The sequence below is a fragment of the Pelophylax lessonae genome, assembly GCF_965119305.1.
Source record: "Pelophylax lessonae genome assembly, chromosome: 1".
NCBI lineage: Eukaryota > Metazoa > Chordata > Amphibia > Anura > Ranidae > Pelophylax > Pelophylax lessonae.
Window position 1 is genome coordinate 458,892,658 of NC_138768.1, and position 12,577 is coordinate 458,905,234.

Genomic DNA, 12,577 nt, shown 5'->3' on the forward strand with positions numbered 1-12,577 from the left:
CAGTACTATTTTCCATTTCCAATTATTGCGAAACATTTGTCCAGCCCAAGAACCTTTACATATACCCCTCTGTGTTTTTTTTATTTTAATTCATGGACTTTATCTACATTTTTAAAAAAATATATAGTTCCTCATGCCAGTAACTGAAATTGGTGACTGCCTTACTGTTTCTTACATGTTTTGTGCATCTATGATTCATTTTAGTATTCTAATATTTATTTTATTCTTTACATTTAGCGGTCCAGAGGGGGCGCATTCCTCCTGCTCATTCCAGTGCAAGCCCTACTACCGCTCCAGGGGGTGGCGAATATTTTAATGGACAGCCTGTTTCTGAACTAATTTCTCAGCTCCTTCGGGCAGAACCTTACCCAACATCACGTTATGGATCACAGTATACTCAGCAGGGCAGTGTTATGGGCATCGACAACATCTGTGAATTGGCTGCAAGGCTTCTTTTTAGCACTGTGGAATGGTCCAGGAGCATCCCTTATTTTCCAGAGCTCGCTATGGCAGACCAAGTTTCTCTCTTGCGGCTGAGCTGGAGTGAACTGTTTGTGTTAAATGCAGCACAGTCAGCCCTTCCACTACACATGGCCCCCCTGCTGGCTGCTGCTGGTTTCCATGCTTCTCCAATGTCTGCAGACAGGGTGGTCTCCTTTATGGACCAGATAAGGGTCTTCCAGGACCAAGTAGAGAAGCTTAACAGACTTCAAGTGGACTCAGCAGAGTATGCCTGCCTGAAAGCAATTGCCCTCTTTACTTCAGGTAACAGTACATTTTAGATTTGAAAGTGTCTTAAATGTTTCCTGCCATTTTCGTTTCCGTTTTGCCCTTTTTTTTCTTCTCTTTTCATTTATTCTGCTTTTCAGCATGTTTTAGCTTATTGAGTCTCTTGGATAATTTTCTAACATGTTGAAAGAGTTTTTCACCTGTAAACATTTTTTTTTTCTTTTCCAGATGCCTGTGGCCTCACTGACCCAGCTCATGTAGAGAGTTTACAAGAAAAAGCTCAAGTGGCTCTCACTGAATATGTGAGAGCTCAGTATCCTTCTCAGCCTCAACGTTTTGGCCGCCTCCTATTGCGTCTACCTGCCCTCAGAGCTGTGCCTGCATCCCTTATTTCCCAGCTATTTTTCATGAGGCTAGTGGGAAAAACGCCTATAGAGACACTTATTAGGGACATGCTTCTTTCAGGAAGCAGTTTCAATTGGCCATACTCAGCCAGTCAGTAGCAGCTACTGCAGGTAATTCAATCTCTAGCAGCATCTTTTACACTACATTGGGGGCAGATCTCTTGTACTCTTAATTTTGTCCCTTTTTCTGCTGTAGATGACTAAGGCACTTCCAGAACTCATTGTGAAAAGAATTTGCAATTTCCACGGGCTATTTTATTATTAAAACCTATGGATCACTGGTTACTCTCTGGTCTTGGGAACTATTCAGGAAGCCAGCCTCCCTAATTCATGGACTGCTATCAATAATAATGAAAGCACTAATTGGGTATCTAGCTGCTCCACATGGTGCTCTAGAACACACTCATATCACTAACCGTTCCAATGAAGATACTATATGATTCACTTGTTTTATGGTATATAGCATAGACTGTGATCTCTACCTCCAGAATATATACTTTTAATGTCCTAGAAGAAAGCTGCTGTGATTTATTTTTTCTGTTTGCCATATAAATGGCAGCTTGTTGGATTCTATTGTGAAGCGGAAACTTGGTTATTGCCTTGTATTTTGAAAGTAGGACTTCACAAGATCACATGACATTAGTAACATTTAAAAAAATCTAATTTATGTTCTTTACTCCACTGCTCTCCATTAAGTCATGTTAACCTCTTTTGTTAATATTGTTTTTTTTTTTGTAGCTCAGTTGCTTATATTCTGAATGTTTGGGCTATTCAAATGTAAATTCAAGTGCACATTTTATCATAAATGTGTGACTTTTTGCTTGTTTCCTTTTTTTCTATTTGATTTTTTAAGAAAAATGAGTTATCCTACCTGTCATGGAAGAAAGGTGCTTTTTTTTCCTGTGAATATTTTATTTGGTGTAGGTAATTCTCAGTTACTGGGAAGTGATGACTCTTGTAGCATTTCTTCTAATGACATCATATAAGAAACAGATTTCTTTATTTTCACTTTCATTCTTTTGATCAGGATGACCTATTAACAGGATTTTGTAAGCCTTCTTTAATGCTTTATGTTCTGTTAGGCACAGTAGCCAACTTAGTGGTTGGCTTAAAAAGAGTACTGTTATAGAGCGAAAAATACCTGGTTCATTTCAAACAGATATTAGGCTGTGAGTGAAATATTGCATAATGAAGATTACTTTCAAATGCACCATATAAATGGGTTTAAAGGACAAGTTCACCTTTCTAAACATGTTACATTTTACACCTATATTCAGGGTGTAACGTGCAGCAGCAGCCCACGATCCCCCCCACCGTGACAACGGCCCAGAAATCTCCTCCCTGCACCGCTGTCCCAGTTTAAAATTTTTTTAAAAAAAGCAGCCCTGCAGCACTCTTGGCTGCATCATTCATTCACAGAGCTTTGTGAATGGGGGAATGATGACTACCATCAGCCATTGCGGCTAACTGCTTGTAGTTCTCAGTGGACTACCAGTGCGCTGATGTGTGCTGTTGTAGTTCATTGATGCTTCCTGTCATTTAGTAACTGCCTGTCCCGTATGGGCAGACAGCTACACTGACAGTCTGCAGGAGTCTGAGATTGCACCCACTATCTGCTGATCACAGGTGCAATGTTTAACAGCCTCCTAATAATAAAAAATTAAAAATAAATGCACATTATGTTACCTGCAAAAACATGCATTTATTATTTATTTTAGAAAGATAAGCGTATCCTTTTAACATAACAATGGGTTTTGAACCATTTGTAAATCTTTTGTCTGTCCTTTATTTTGTATGTTTAATAGTTTAAGGCTTGTCCTTTTTAGTTCCATTTTTCTGTTCCATTTTTGAATGAATTAATCCACACTGGATCAAAAGAAACCAGAGCAGACATGCACAGAGAACCACATCTGTGGTCCTAGGTAATCTACCCTCAGCTACTAGGCAAACAACTAAACCAGTATGTGGACTACTTCTATCTGTACATTTCCTGTGTCCCTTTTGGCCTGAGGGCCTGGTCATGAGGGGCTGCTGTTGGAAAGAGCATGACATTATCAGAACAAAGAGAAGCCCTTATCTTTCAGCAATTAACTTGCAGTTTTTAGATCATGTGAAATGGAAAAGTTCTGTGAAGGCAACCGAGGCACTTATTTTGAATGTACTCTAAAAGCACCCACCGGCATTAGTCTCCTGTTATCTTCATTTTCCACTCATTCAGATTACTATTGGTCTTTGTATAAAGTACATACTGTCAGAGCAAGTAATTCTGTCAGAGACTTCTATTGGGTGAAACTTCTCTAAACATGAGTGGATGTTTTAAGCCAGTACAAGGGTGCTTTGCCTTTTAAAGAGCACTCGCCAACACTGTAGCAGGGGTCACAAAACATGAATTCTTGTAGCATTTGTATGTCATTGTGAAATCTTTGTCCGACCACCTTATAATGTCTGTGGGTTCCTTGAAAGGCACAGTACATGCACATTTTTTGTCTCTAACTTTTACTTTGATCACCTAATAATGGTAATGCAGCACATCTCACAGATCTAGGTGTGTTTGTTTGAATATATATAGGTGGTGGTCAGGGTTCTTGTCAAAAGTTTAAAAAAAGGATAATGCGTTTCATTTATTTATGGATACGTGGGTAAATAGAAAAAAGTTCTAGAAATGGTATAGTCTACCATCCCCACCATGATAAAATAATTCATACACTTAAGTACTGTTTACAGCAAATGCTGAATAAATGACCATTGTACTATTTTATAGTTCCCTTTTTACCTATTATTATATGTATATTCTGAAAACTCAAATCACTTGTTTCAGTTCTTAAAACGGAGCTCTAGGCAGATATAAAAGACACAAAAATGAATGCAGCTCTGTTATCCTTAATACATTGTTTAATGTAATTTTTTCTTTTTTTTTTTAAATGCAGGCAGCGTAAGTAGCTGAATTTGACTGGTATCAGCCTCATGCGGTCCTTGTACAGCAGGATTGGTGTATGAGAGAAAGTAGCAGATTGAGCCAATCGGCTACATGTACTTGCATGAAACATTGCTGATAGGAAGAGAGAGCGATGACAGATGAGTCATTGTTTTACTTCTCCCTTTACGGTCCAGACACAGGCTAGGGGTGCGTCCAGGAAGACCTGGGCTCAGAAGATGTGTCATTGAAATGAATATACGCTTGATGCACAAATAACTCTGTTGCGCTAATAAGTGAACTTTTGGATATAAATATACACCAAGCGCAATTAATCTCGTTGTGCAAAGAAGCAGTTCTCAGCCCTTTTGTATAAGGCGTTGGATCGCTCTCACCATCCTTGGAGACACAGACACACACACAGGCTGGTTGTTTGGAAGTTCTCAAGTTGTCCTGTAATAAAGAACGGGGCCTTGTTTATTTATAGGGCAACAAAAGAACAGACACAGGAAGTGATGGCTACACGATATCAGCCAATGACACACTTATACATTCAAATGTACAATAGAAATGGGAGTACATGTAAATGAACTAACTGAAACTGTGTGCAGGCGTTTCCAGCTAGTCTGTGAAAAGGGGACCATGCAAATGGCTACCAAACACTTATACAATGGAACTAGCATGAATTCTCATGAACATGGCCATGCCAGTACATACTCATGGACTCCCGTTTCTATTGTACATTTGAATGTATATCAGTGTGTCATTGGCTGATGTGGTGTAGCCATCACTTCCTGTGTCTGTTCTTTTGTTGCCCTATAAATAAACGAGGCCTGTTGTTCATCACAGGACAACTTGGGAACTTCCAAACTGAACCAGCCTGTGTGTGTCTGTATCTCTGAGGATGGTGAGAGCACTCCAATGCCTTATACAAAAGAGCTGAGAACTGTGCTTCTTAGCACAACGGGATTAATTGCGCTTGGAATATAATAATATCCAAAAGTTCACTTATTAGCGCAACTTATTTGTGCATTAAGCATATATTAATTTCCACAACCAATGAGAGCTGAATGATGCTCGTCCTCAGACTCAGGATGCCTGATAACAGAAAAAAGTGCTGTGGGAGAATTTCTGAAATGAAGGTTATTGCAGCAGAAACCAGTTTTATTTTATCTTTAGGGGCTATTCATTGTTATCTTATTTTTGACTAGAGTTCTGCTTTGACTAGAGTTCTGCTTTAACAACTTGATTTGGCCCTTTGGCACCAAAGACTGTGAATACAAGGTGACAAATACATTTTTTGTTGATTGAACTAATGAACTACAGTTTGCATTGACAGGCAAAAAAGTAATTTTGCTTTTGCAAAGCCGTTCTTTTTGTGTGCGTTTTCTACTTTTAATTTTGTATGTATAAACATTCTGCTAATGCCAAAATTGGGTGTAAGGGAATATTGCCAAAGAAGGAATGTCTAAATAAAAATAGAATCAGCACAGTGTGAGTCTGACTTTTTGTGTTGTCTGCATTTATTGTGGTGAAGAAAAGGGGGGGGGGGGGGGGTCTGGTGGGAGCTGATGCACAGAAGGTTTTTCACCTTCTTGCATAGAATACAGTAGGGTGAAAAACCTTGAGGCTTTACAACCACTTTGATATCTTTGTCAACATTGTTTCTATGATGAAGTTTCCTTTCATCCTTAATACTAAAAATAATTTTTATGTAAGTGAAGGAGAGGGGGTGCTACAAAATCGATCTGCCAAAGTGTCAAAAATAATAGGTATTTACATGCTTTTTCTCACAATTGTTCCTTTCTATTCCATTATATCGGCTACATAAAAAGCTGCAATAAAATAACTGTTTTATTTCATTACCAGAGTCTTATCCGATCCAGCGATGTGCACGAGTGCAGCGACTCCAGCCGCTGTCTCTCTCCTCATTGAACAGATTGAAAGTAGTGGCAGCCATTGGCTCCCACTGCTGTCAATCAAATCAAGCGACGCGGAGGGGGCAGGGCCCAGTCTTGCTGTCTGTGTCAAGGGAGCGACCCTGCACAGGTACCCCCAGGGAAAGCGGCTTTCTGTGGGGGCACCGATTAAAAGGAGGGGCCTGGAGCGCCAGTGGGTAACCCCAGAAGAAGAGGATTGGGGATGCTCTGTGCAAAATGATTGCACAGAGCAGGTGAGTATAGGCATGTTTATTTTTATTTAAAATTAGAAGAAAAAAAAGAGACTCTACAACCCCTTAATTCGTACAGTACAGCAAATAGGCTGGATATTCATATACCCAGGGTTATAGGCTGGTACCTTTTTAAAGTGGGAAAGCTTTGCTGGAGACCCCCCTATAACTCTACCCCACTTCAGGAGAGCTCAGTTTTTTTGCTAGTGGCTAAGGCTGTGGACAATTCCCTTGCAGTAAAATAATTTTACTTAATATTCACCCGCCCTCAGACTGTACTTCCAGGGCCTACCTGCTGATCGATTGCGTGGTGGGGTCTGGGGAGGGTCCCCCTGAAGGCCTAGGTCGCTCCGCTCGCCACGCGGGGCCACCATTTTCTTGTAGCCACGTGTGCTACAGTGATCGGTGGCCATCTTGGTACACCCGGTTTCAGCCATTTTGCAGTGGATTCCCTGCTGGGAATCTAGGTGGGAGTGCCTGGAGAAGTTTTTCGGTGGGTGGAGCCCCTCCCTTCACCCTGGGCAGTTTCAAGCTCACTTCCTTTTGGAGAGCTGCTGCTGACACAAGCACAGGTTCTGGGACCGGCTGATGCATATTGGGACAGTGCGTTCTGGAGGTCTCTCTCTGTTTGGGGTCTTCAGCGCGTGCCTGACCTTAGCGCAGTGGGACCGTTTTTTTGCAAACATTTTTTCAAATTTTGCTGGCGGGTCCTTCTGGCGCAGTATGGACGCTGCAGAACATGTCTCCATCTGACCCCCTCATGGAGGCCGCAGAGCCTTCCGGATGTCAACAGTCCACCAATGCAATATCGGTGGTTCTGGAAGCATTTGTGTCCTGGGTGGAGGTGGCCTTGAAAGGGCGAGGTACGAAGAAATAACCTCCACCTACCCCTGCCTCATCTGATGTCTCGGATTCTGGGTCTGACTGAGCCGCTGCAGACGTGGGTCTCCCTGCCGGGTTTGCTACCTCACACCCTGCCTCCTCGGATAACGAAGATGACCTTTCTACCTCCCCTGCTGCGCAAGATATGGCGCTGGTGGATACACTGGTTGTTTCTGTGCGTGACACCCTGAAATTGGGAGGATGCGGCTGCGCCTAGGGTGTAGGTTGCGTTTGGCACTCACATGCCATCAGGAGCAGGAAAAGATTTTTCCCTTCCCAGCTTATTTTGTTAGCATGCTCATAAAGTATGGGACCGTCCGAAATGTTCCCCTGGGGTGTCTAAGCAGCTTGCTTGACTAAAGAAGTGGACTGTACCACCTAAGGTGGACCCACCGGTCTCCATACTGAATGAGGCCACCGTTTATTCTAGTGGAGGAATCCCTGTTCTTTATGGACCTTGGGGATAGGAAGGCAGAGACTGTAGCCTGCGATCTGTACTCCCTGGTGGGGTCTGCACTGAGAACAGTGTTTACGATTGTCCTTGTCACGCAGACTCTGACTGATGGGCGGAGTTCCCACACCGTGAATTGGTGAGGAAGCAAGTCCCTCCTGCCTTGGGGGAGCTGTTGGACCAGCTGGTGCAGGGGCTGCAATTTGTTTGCGATGACATGGCTCCTTTATTGGGTCACCTGTCTGTTTCGGCTGTGGCTTATTCAATTAAGGGTCAGGTTGTACCTTTCCCTGTTTCGGCGCATTCTACTAGGGTGCTTAGAGCTTTCTAGGCTTTTCACCATCAGGCATCTGTGCTTCAGGTTGCAAGGCGGCTACCTGGTTGTCTGTTCACACCTTTACCAAATGTTATAAGGTGGATGTGCTGGCATCTACAGATGCCTCTTTTGGCCGCAAAGTTTTGCAGGCTGCTGTTTAACCGCTTCCATACAGAGCAGTTAGACACCCTTCCTGCCCAGACCAATTTTCAGCTTTCAGCACTCTCACACTTTGAATGACAATTGCTCAGTCATGCTACACTATAACCAAACAAAATTTTTATCATTTTTTTCACACAAATAGAGCTTTCTTTTGGTGGTATTTGATCACAACTGGGGTTTTTTTTTTTCGTGATATATGCAAAAAAAGAGCAAAAATTTTGAAAAAAAAACTTTTTTTTAGTTTCAATTATGAAATTTTGCAAAAAATAAATTTTTCTTCATACATTTGGGCCAAAATGTATACTGCTACATGTCTCTGGTAAAATTAACCCAAATTAGTGTATATTATTTAGTCTGTGTGAAAGTTATTGAGTCTAGAAGCTATGGTACCAATTACTGAAAATTGATCACACCAGATGTACTGACTGCCTATCTCCTTTCTTGAGGCCCTGAAATGTCAGGACAGTACAAATACCGACCAAATGACCCCTTTTTGTAAAGTAGACAGTCCAAGGTATTTAGTAAGAGGCATGGTGAGTTTTTTGAAGTTGTAATTTTTTCCCACAATTCTTGGGAAAATGAAGAAAAAATTTTTTTTTTCTTTTTTTTCCCACAAAGTTGTCAATTTATAAGCTATTTCTAACACATAGCATGTACACAGCAAAAATTACACCCAAAAATACATTCTGCTACTCCTCCTGAGTATGGCGATACCACATGTGTGAGACATTTACACAGCCTGGCCACAAAAAGAGACTCCACGTCCAAGAAGCACATTCAGGCGTTCTAGGAGCATAAATACACATAAAACTTTCTTACTACCTATCACACTTTTCAAGGCCCTAGAGCACCAATACAATGGAAAAGTCCACAAAATGACCCCATTTTGGAAAGCAAACACTCCCAACGTATATTCTATGAGGCATTATGGGTCGTTTGAACATATCATTTTTTTCCACAGGTTTTTGGAAAATGTGGGAAAAAAATGAAAACTTTTTTTTTTTTACACAAAGTTGTCAATTTATAGGATATTCCTAACACATAGCATGTACACAGCAAAAATGACACCCCAAAATACATTCTGCCACTCCTCCTGAGTATGGCAATACCACATGTGTGAGACTTTTTCACAGCCTAGCCATATAGAGGGGCCGAACATCCAAGGAGCATCATCATGCATCCTAGCCACTTGCCTAGGCCTATTTTTGACATTTGGTGTTTACAAGCTAAAATCAGTTGTTTTGCTAGAAAACTGCTTAGAACCCCCAAACATTATATATTTTTTTTTTAGCAGAGACCCTAGAGAATAAAATGGAGATTATTGCACTATTTTTTATCACACCGTATTTGCGTAGCGGTCTTCCAAACGCAATTTTTTTGGAAAAAATTCACTTTTTTTAATTAAAAAATAAGAAACCAGTAAAGTTAGCCCAATTTTTTCCATAATGTGAAAGATAATGTTACGCCGAGTAAATAGATACCCAACATGTCATGTTTCAAAATTGCGCACGCTCACGGAATGGTGACAAACTTTGGTACTTAAAAATCCCCATAGGCGACAATTTAAAAATTTCTACAGGTTGCCATCTTTGAGTTACAGAGGAGGTCTAGGGCTCAAATTATTCCCCTTGCTCTAACGATCGCGGCGATACCTCACATGTGTGGTTTGAACACCGTTTACATATGTGGGCGGGGTTTCTGTATGCATTCGCTTCTGCGCGCGAGCTAACGGGGACAGGGCGCTTTAATTTTTTTTTTTTTTTTTTACTATTTATTTTATTTATTATTTTTTATTTTTACACCGTTTAAAAAAAAAAAAAAAAATTGATCATTTTTATTTCTATTAAAAGAAATGTAAATATTCCTCGTAATAGAAATAGGCACGACAGGACCTCTTTTTTGTGAGATCTGGGGTCAAAAAGTCCTCAGATCTCACAAGTACACTAAAAGATAGAAAAAAAAAAAAAAAGGACCTTTAAACCGGTTGCTAGGCAACAACATTTTCCGTAGCTCCGGTCCTCCAAGACCATAGAGTCAAGTGAGGGCAAGCTTGCCCTCACTCGACATCCTGTCTGTGAGGATTCGGGACCGGATCGTTTTCCCCGCTGCCGGCGGGTCCGGTAAGCGGGGAAAGGGACCAGAACGCGTCGGAAGGGGGGGGGGCGCCTCTTCCGCCATCCCGGAAGGGTGATCCCACGGTGAATCCGCCGCTGGGACCACCCTTATCGGAAAGCCAACCGTCCACCGTTTAAAAAAATACCAGGGTTATGGCAGCTATCTGCTACCATAACACCGGTATTTAGGTTTAAACGGAGGACGTATATAAACCTTTTTGGACTTGGACATGGTGGCTGTATGAAGGGTGACAGGTACTCGGGTACTTTGTTGGGCAGGTGACAGGTACTCTGGTACTGATGAGCAGGTGGCAGGTACTCGGGTACTCCGATAGGCAGGTGACAGGTACTCGGGTACTCTGATGGGCAGGTGATAGGTACTGATGAGTAGTACTCACTGACTGATAGGTGATACTGTACTGATGGGTACTGATGATCAGTACTGATACGTGATAGGTACTGATGAGTACTGATGAGTAGTGATGGGTACTGATGAGCAGGCGGCAAGTACTTGGGTACTTCTGGCGTCAGGTACTCTGATGAGCAGGTGGAAGGTACTCGGGTACTCTGATGGGTAGGTGACAGGTACTCAGGTACTCTGATGACGGGTACTCCGTTGACAGGTACTCAGAGTACCCGAGTACCCGTCATCAGAGTACCCGAGTACCCGTCATCAGAGTACCCGAGTACCCGTCATCAGAGTACCCGAGTACCCGTCATCAGAGTACCCGAGTACCCGTCATCAGAGTACCCGAGTACCCGTCATCAGAGTACCCGAGTACCTGTCATCAGAGTATCCGTCATCAGAGTACCCGAGTACCTGTCATCAGAGTACCCGAATACCTGTCACCAGCCCATCAGAGTACCCGAGTACCTGTCATCTGAGTACCTGATGACAGGTACTCGGGTACTTTGATGGGCTAGTGACAGGTGCTCTTTATTGGGGGGGGGGGGGGGGGGCAATCAGTGTGTTTGGGGTGCACTGTACTTGGTAACTAGCTGTTACCACAATCTCCTCCTCACACAGGATCAGTGTGTGAGGAGGAGAACACGGTGACAGCTAGTTACCGTGTTCTCTGTTGACATTTGTGACCGGCTGTGATTGGACACAGCCGGTCACGTGGTAAAGAGCCAATTTCATTGGCTCTTTACCTCGATCGGGGATCGACTCTGTCCGAGGGACGAGCCTCGTCCCCGATCGCTGCTCTGCGCGCCCCCGGGGGCGCGCATTGCAGAGAGAACGAGCGGCTCGTGCTGGAGCCGCTCATGTGATCGGCTGTGATTGACACAGCCGATCACGTGGTAAACAGCCAATTTCTATTGGCTGTTTACCTTGATCAGTGATGGGCTATGTCCGAGGGACGAGCCTCATCCCTGATCGCGCCGCTGCGCGCCGCCGGGGGCGCGCAGTAGCAGCTAGAACGGGCCGACGTCATATGACGGCGGCCCGGATCTAGAAAACCACTTTGCCGACGTCATTTTACATGACTCGGTAAGGAAGTGGTTAAAGGGCCTTTTGGCCTTCCTTGAGGGTGTTTACTGTTTGTTTCAGGTCTTCATCTTGCTGTTCTGATGAGTCCTATGTTGCCTGGTTGGCTATGATTAGCTTTGGGGACTTGTATTTTTTCTGCTGTTCCCACCTCTCATTTTATGGCACTGCTTTGGGACGTCCCTACTGTTATGCACCTGCGTCCGTCAATGACCGATAGAGAGAACTGGATTTTTGACTTGCCGTAAAAATCCTTTTCTCTTAAAGCGGTTGTATCCTTGGCAAAAAGAAAGAAAACCCTGTAGGACAAAGGAGTAATGAGCTAGTATGCATCTCATTAGGGATGTAACGATATCGAAGATATCGCGATATTGTATCGTCGTGGTCGTGTCTCGATATCTCGATATCGTCGTGGTTGGGTTACAATATTAAAAGGACAGGTGTCCGTCAAAAAGCAAGAGGAATAAACACAGTCCCGCGGAACAAATCATTGTTAACTACATAGACCAGAGTTTAAGGATTTTTTTTACTGGTTTTTTTTTTTTTTTTTTTCTTGCAATGTAGGTATTTTGATCTTTCTGATGAAAAACGTGAACATAAGCTAAATAATAGGTCAGCGTTTTTTTTTAAAAGGCTTTTTGACTGACTATTTTATTTAAGTTTAAGTTATGTTCCTAAATACCAGTTTTAAAAGGCTGCCTTTATTTGCCTTGCACATTTAAACCTGACTTAACTTGATCTTTGTTTGCACTTAAAGGGAATTGCCTATTGTTTGTTTACAATTGTTCTAGCTGCTTCTTAACTTGAACATTGCACAGAAGAATCAGTTATGCAACCAAATATTTACTATATAGAATATTGATGTTCCTGACTACAACTTGCACTTTAAAAGCACTATGTGATCAGTGTTTTATGTTGTCATGGATCCATAAATACAACAATTATT

General features: G+C 42.5%; 2 protein-coding genes across 3 annotated transcripts in view; one reads left to right on the forward strand and one right to left on the reverse strand.

The window, feature by feature from the left end:
• The window catches only part of NR2F6 (nuclear receptor subfamily 2 group F member 6), a 72,078-nt gene extending 70,183 nt beyond the window's left edge, over positions 1 to 1,895 (forward strand). The window contains exons 3-4 of the mRNA XM_082266798.1: positions 238 to 765; positions 958 to 1,895. Of these exons, the coding sequence (XP_082122924.1) occupies positions 238 to 765; positions 958 to 1,232 (803 nt within the window). The 3' untranslated portion in view covers positions 1,233 to 1,895. The remainder of the gene's footprint in view (positions 1 to 237; positions 766 to 957) is intronic.
• The window catches only part of OCEL1 (occludin/ELL domain containing 1), a 245,874-nt gene that overhangs the window by 53,888 nt on the left and 179,409 nt on the right, over positions 1 to 12,577 (reverse strand). The window lies entirely within an intron of this gene.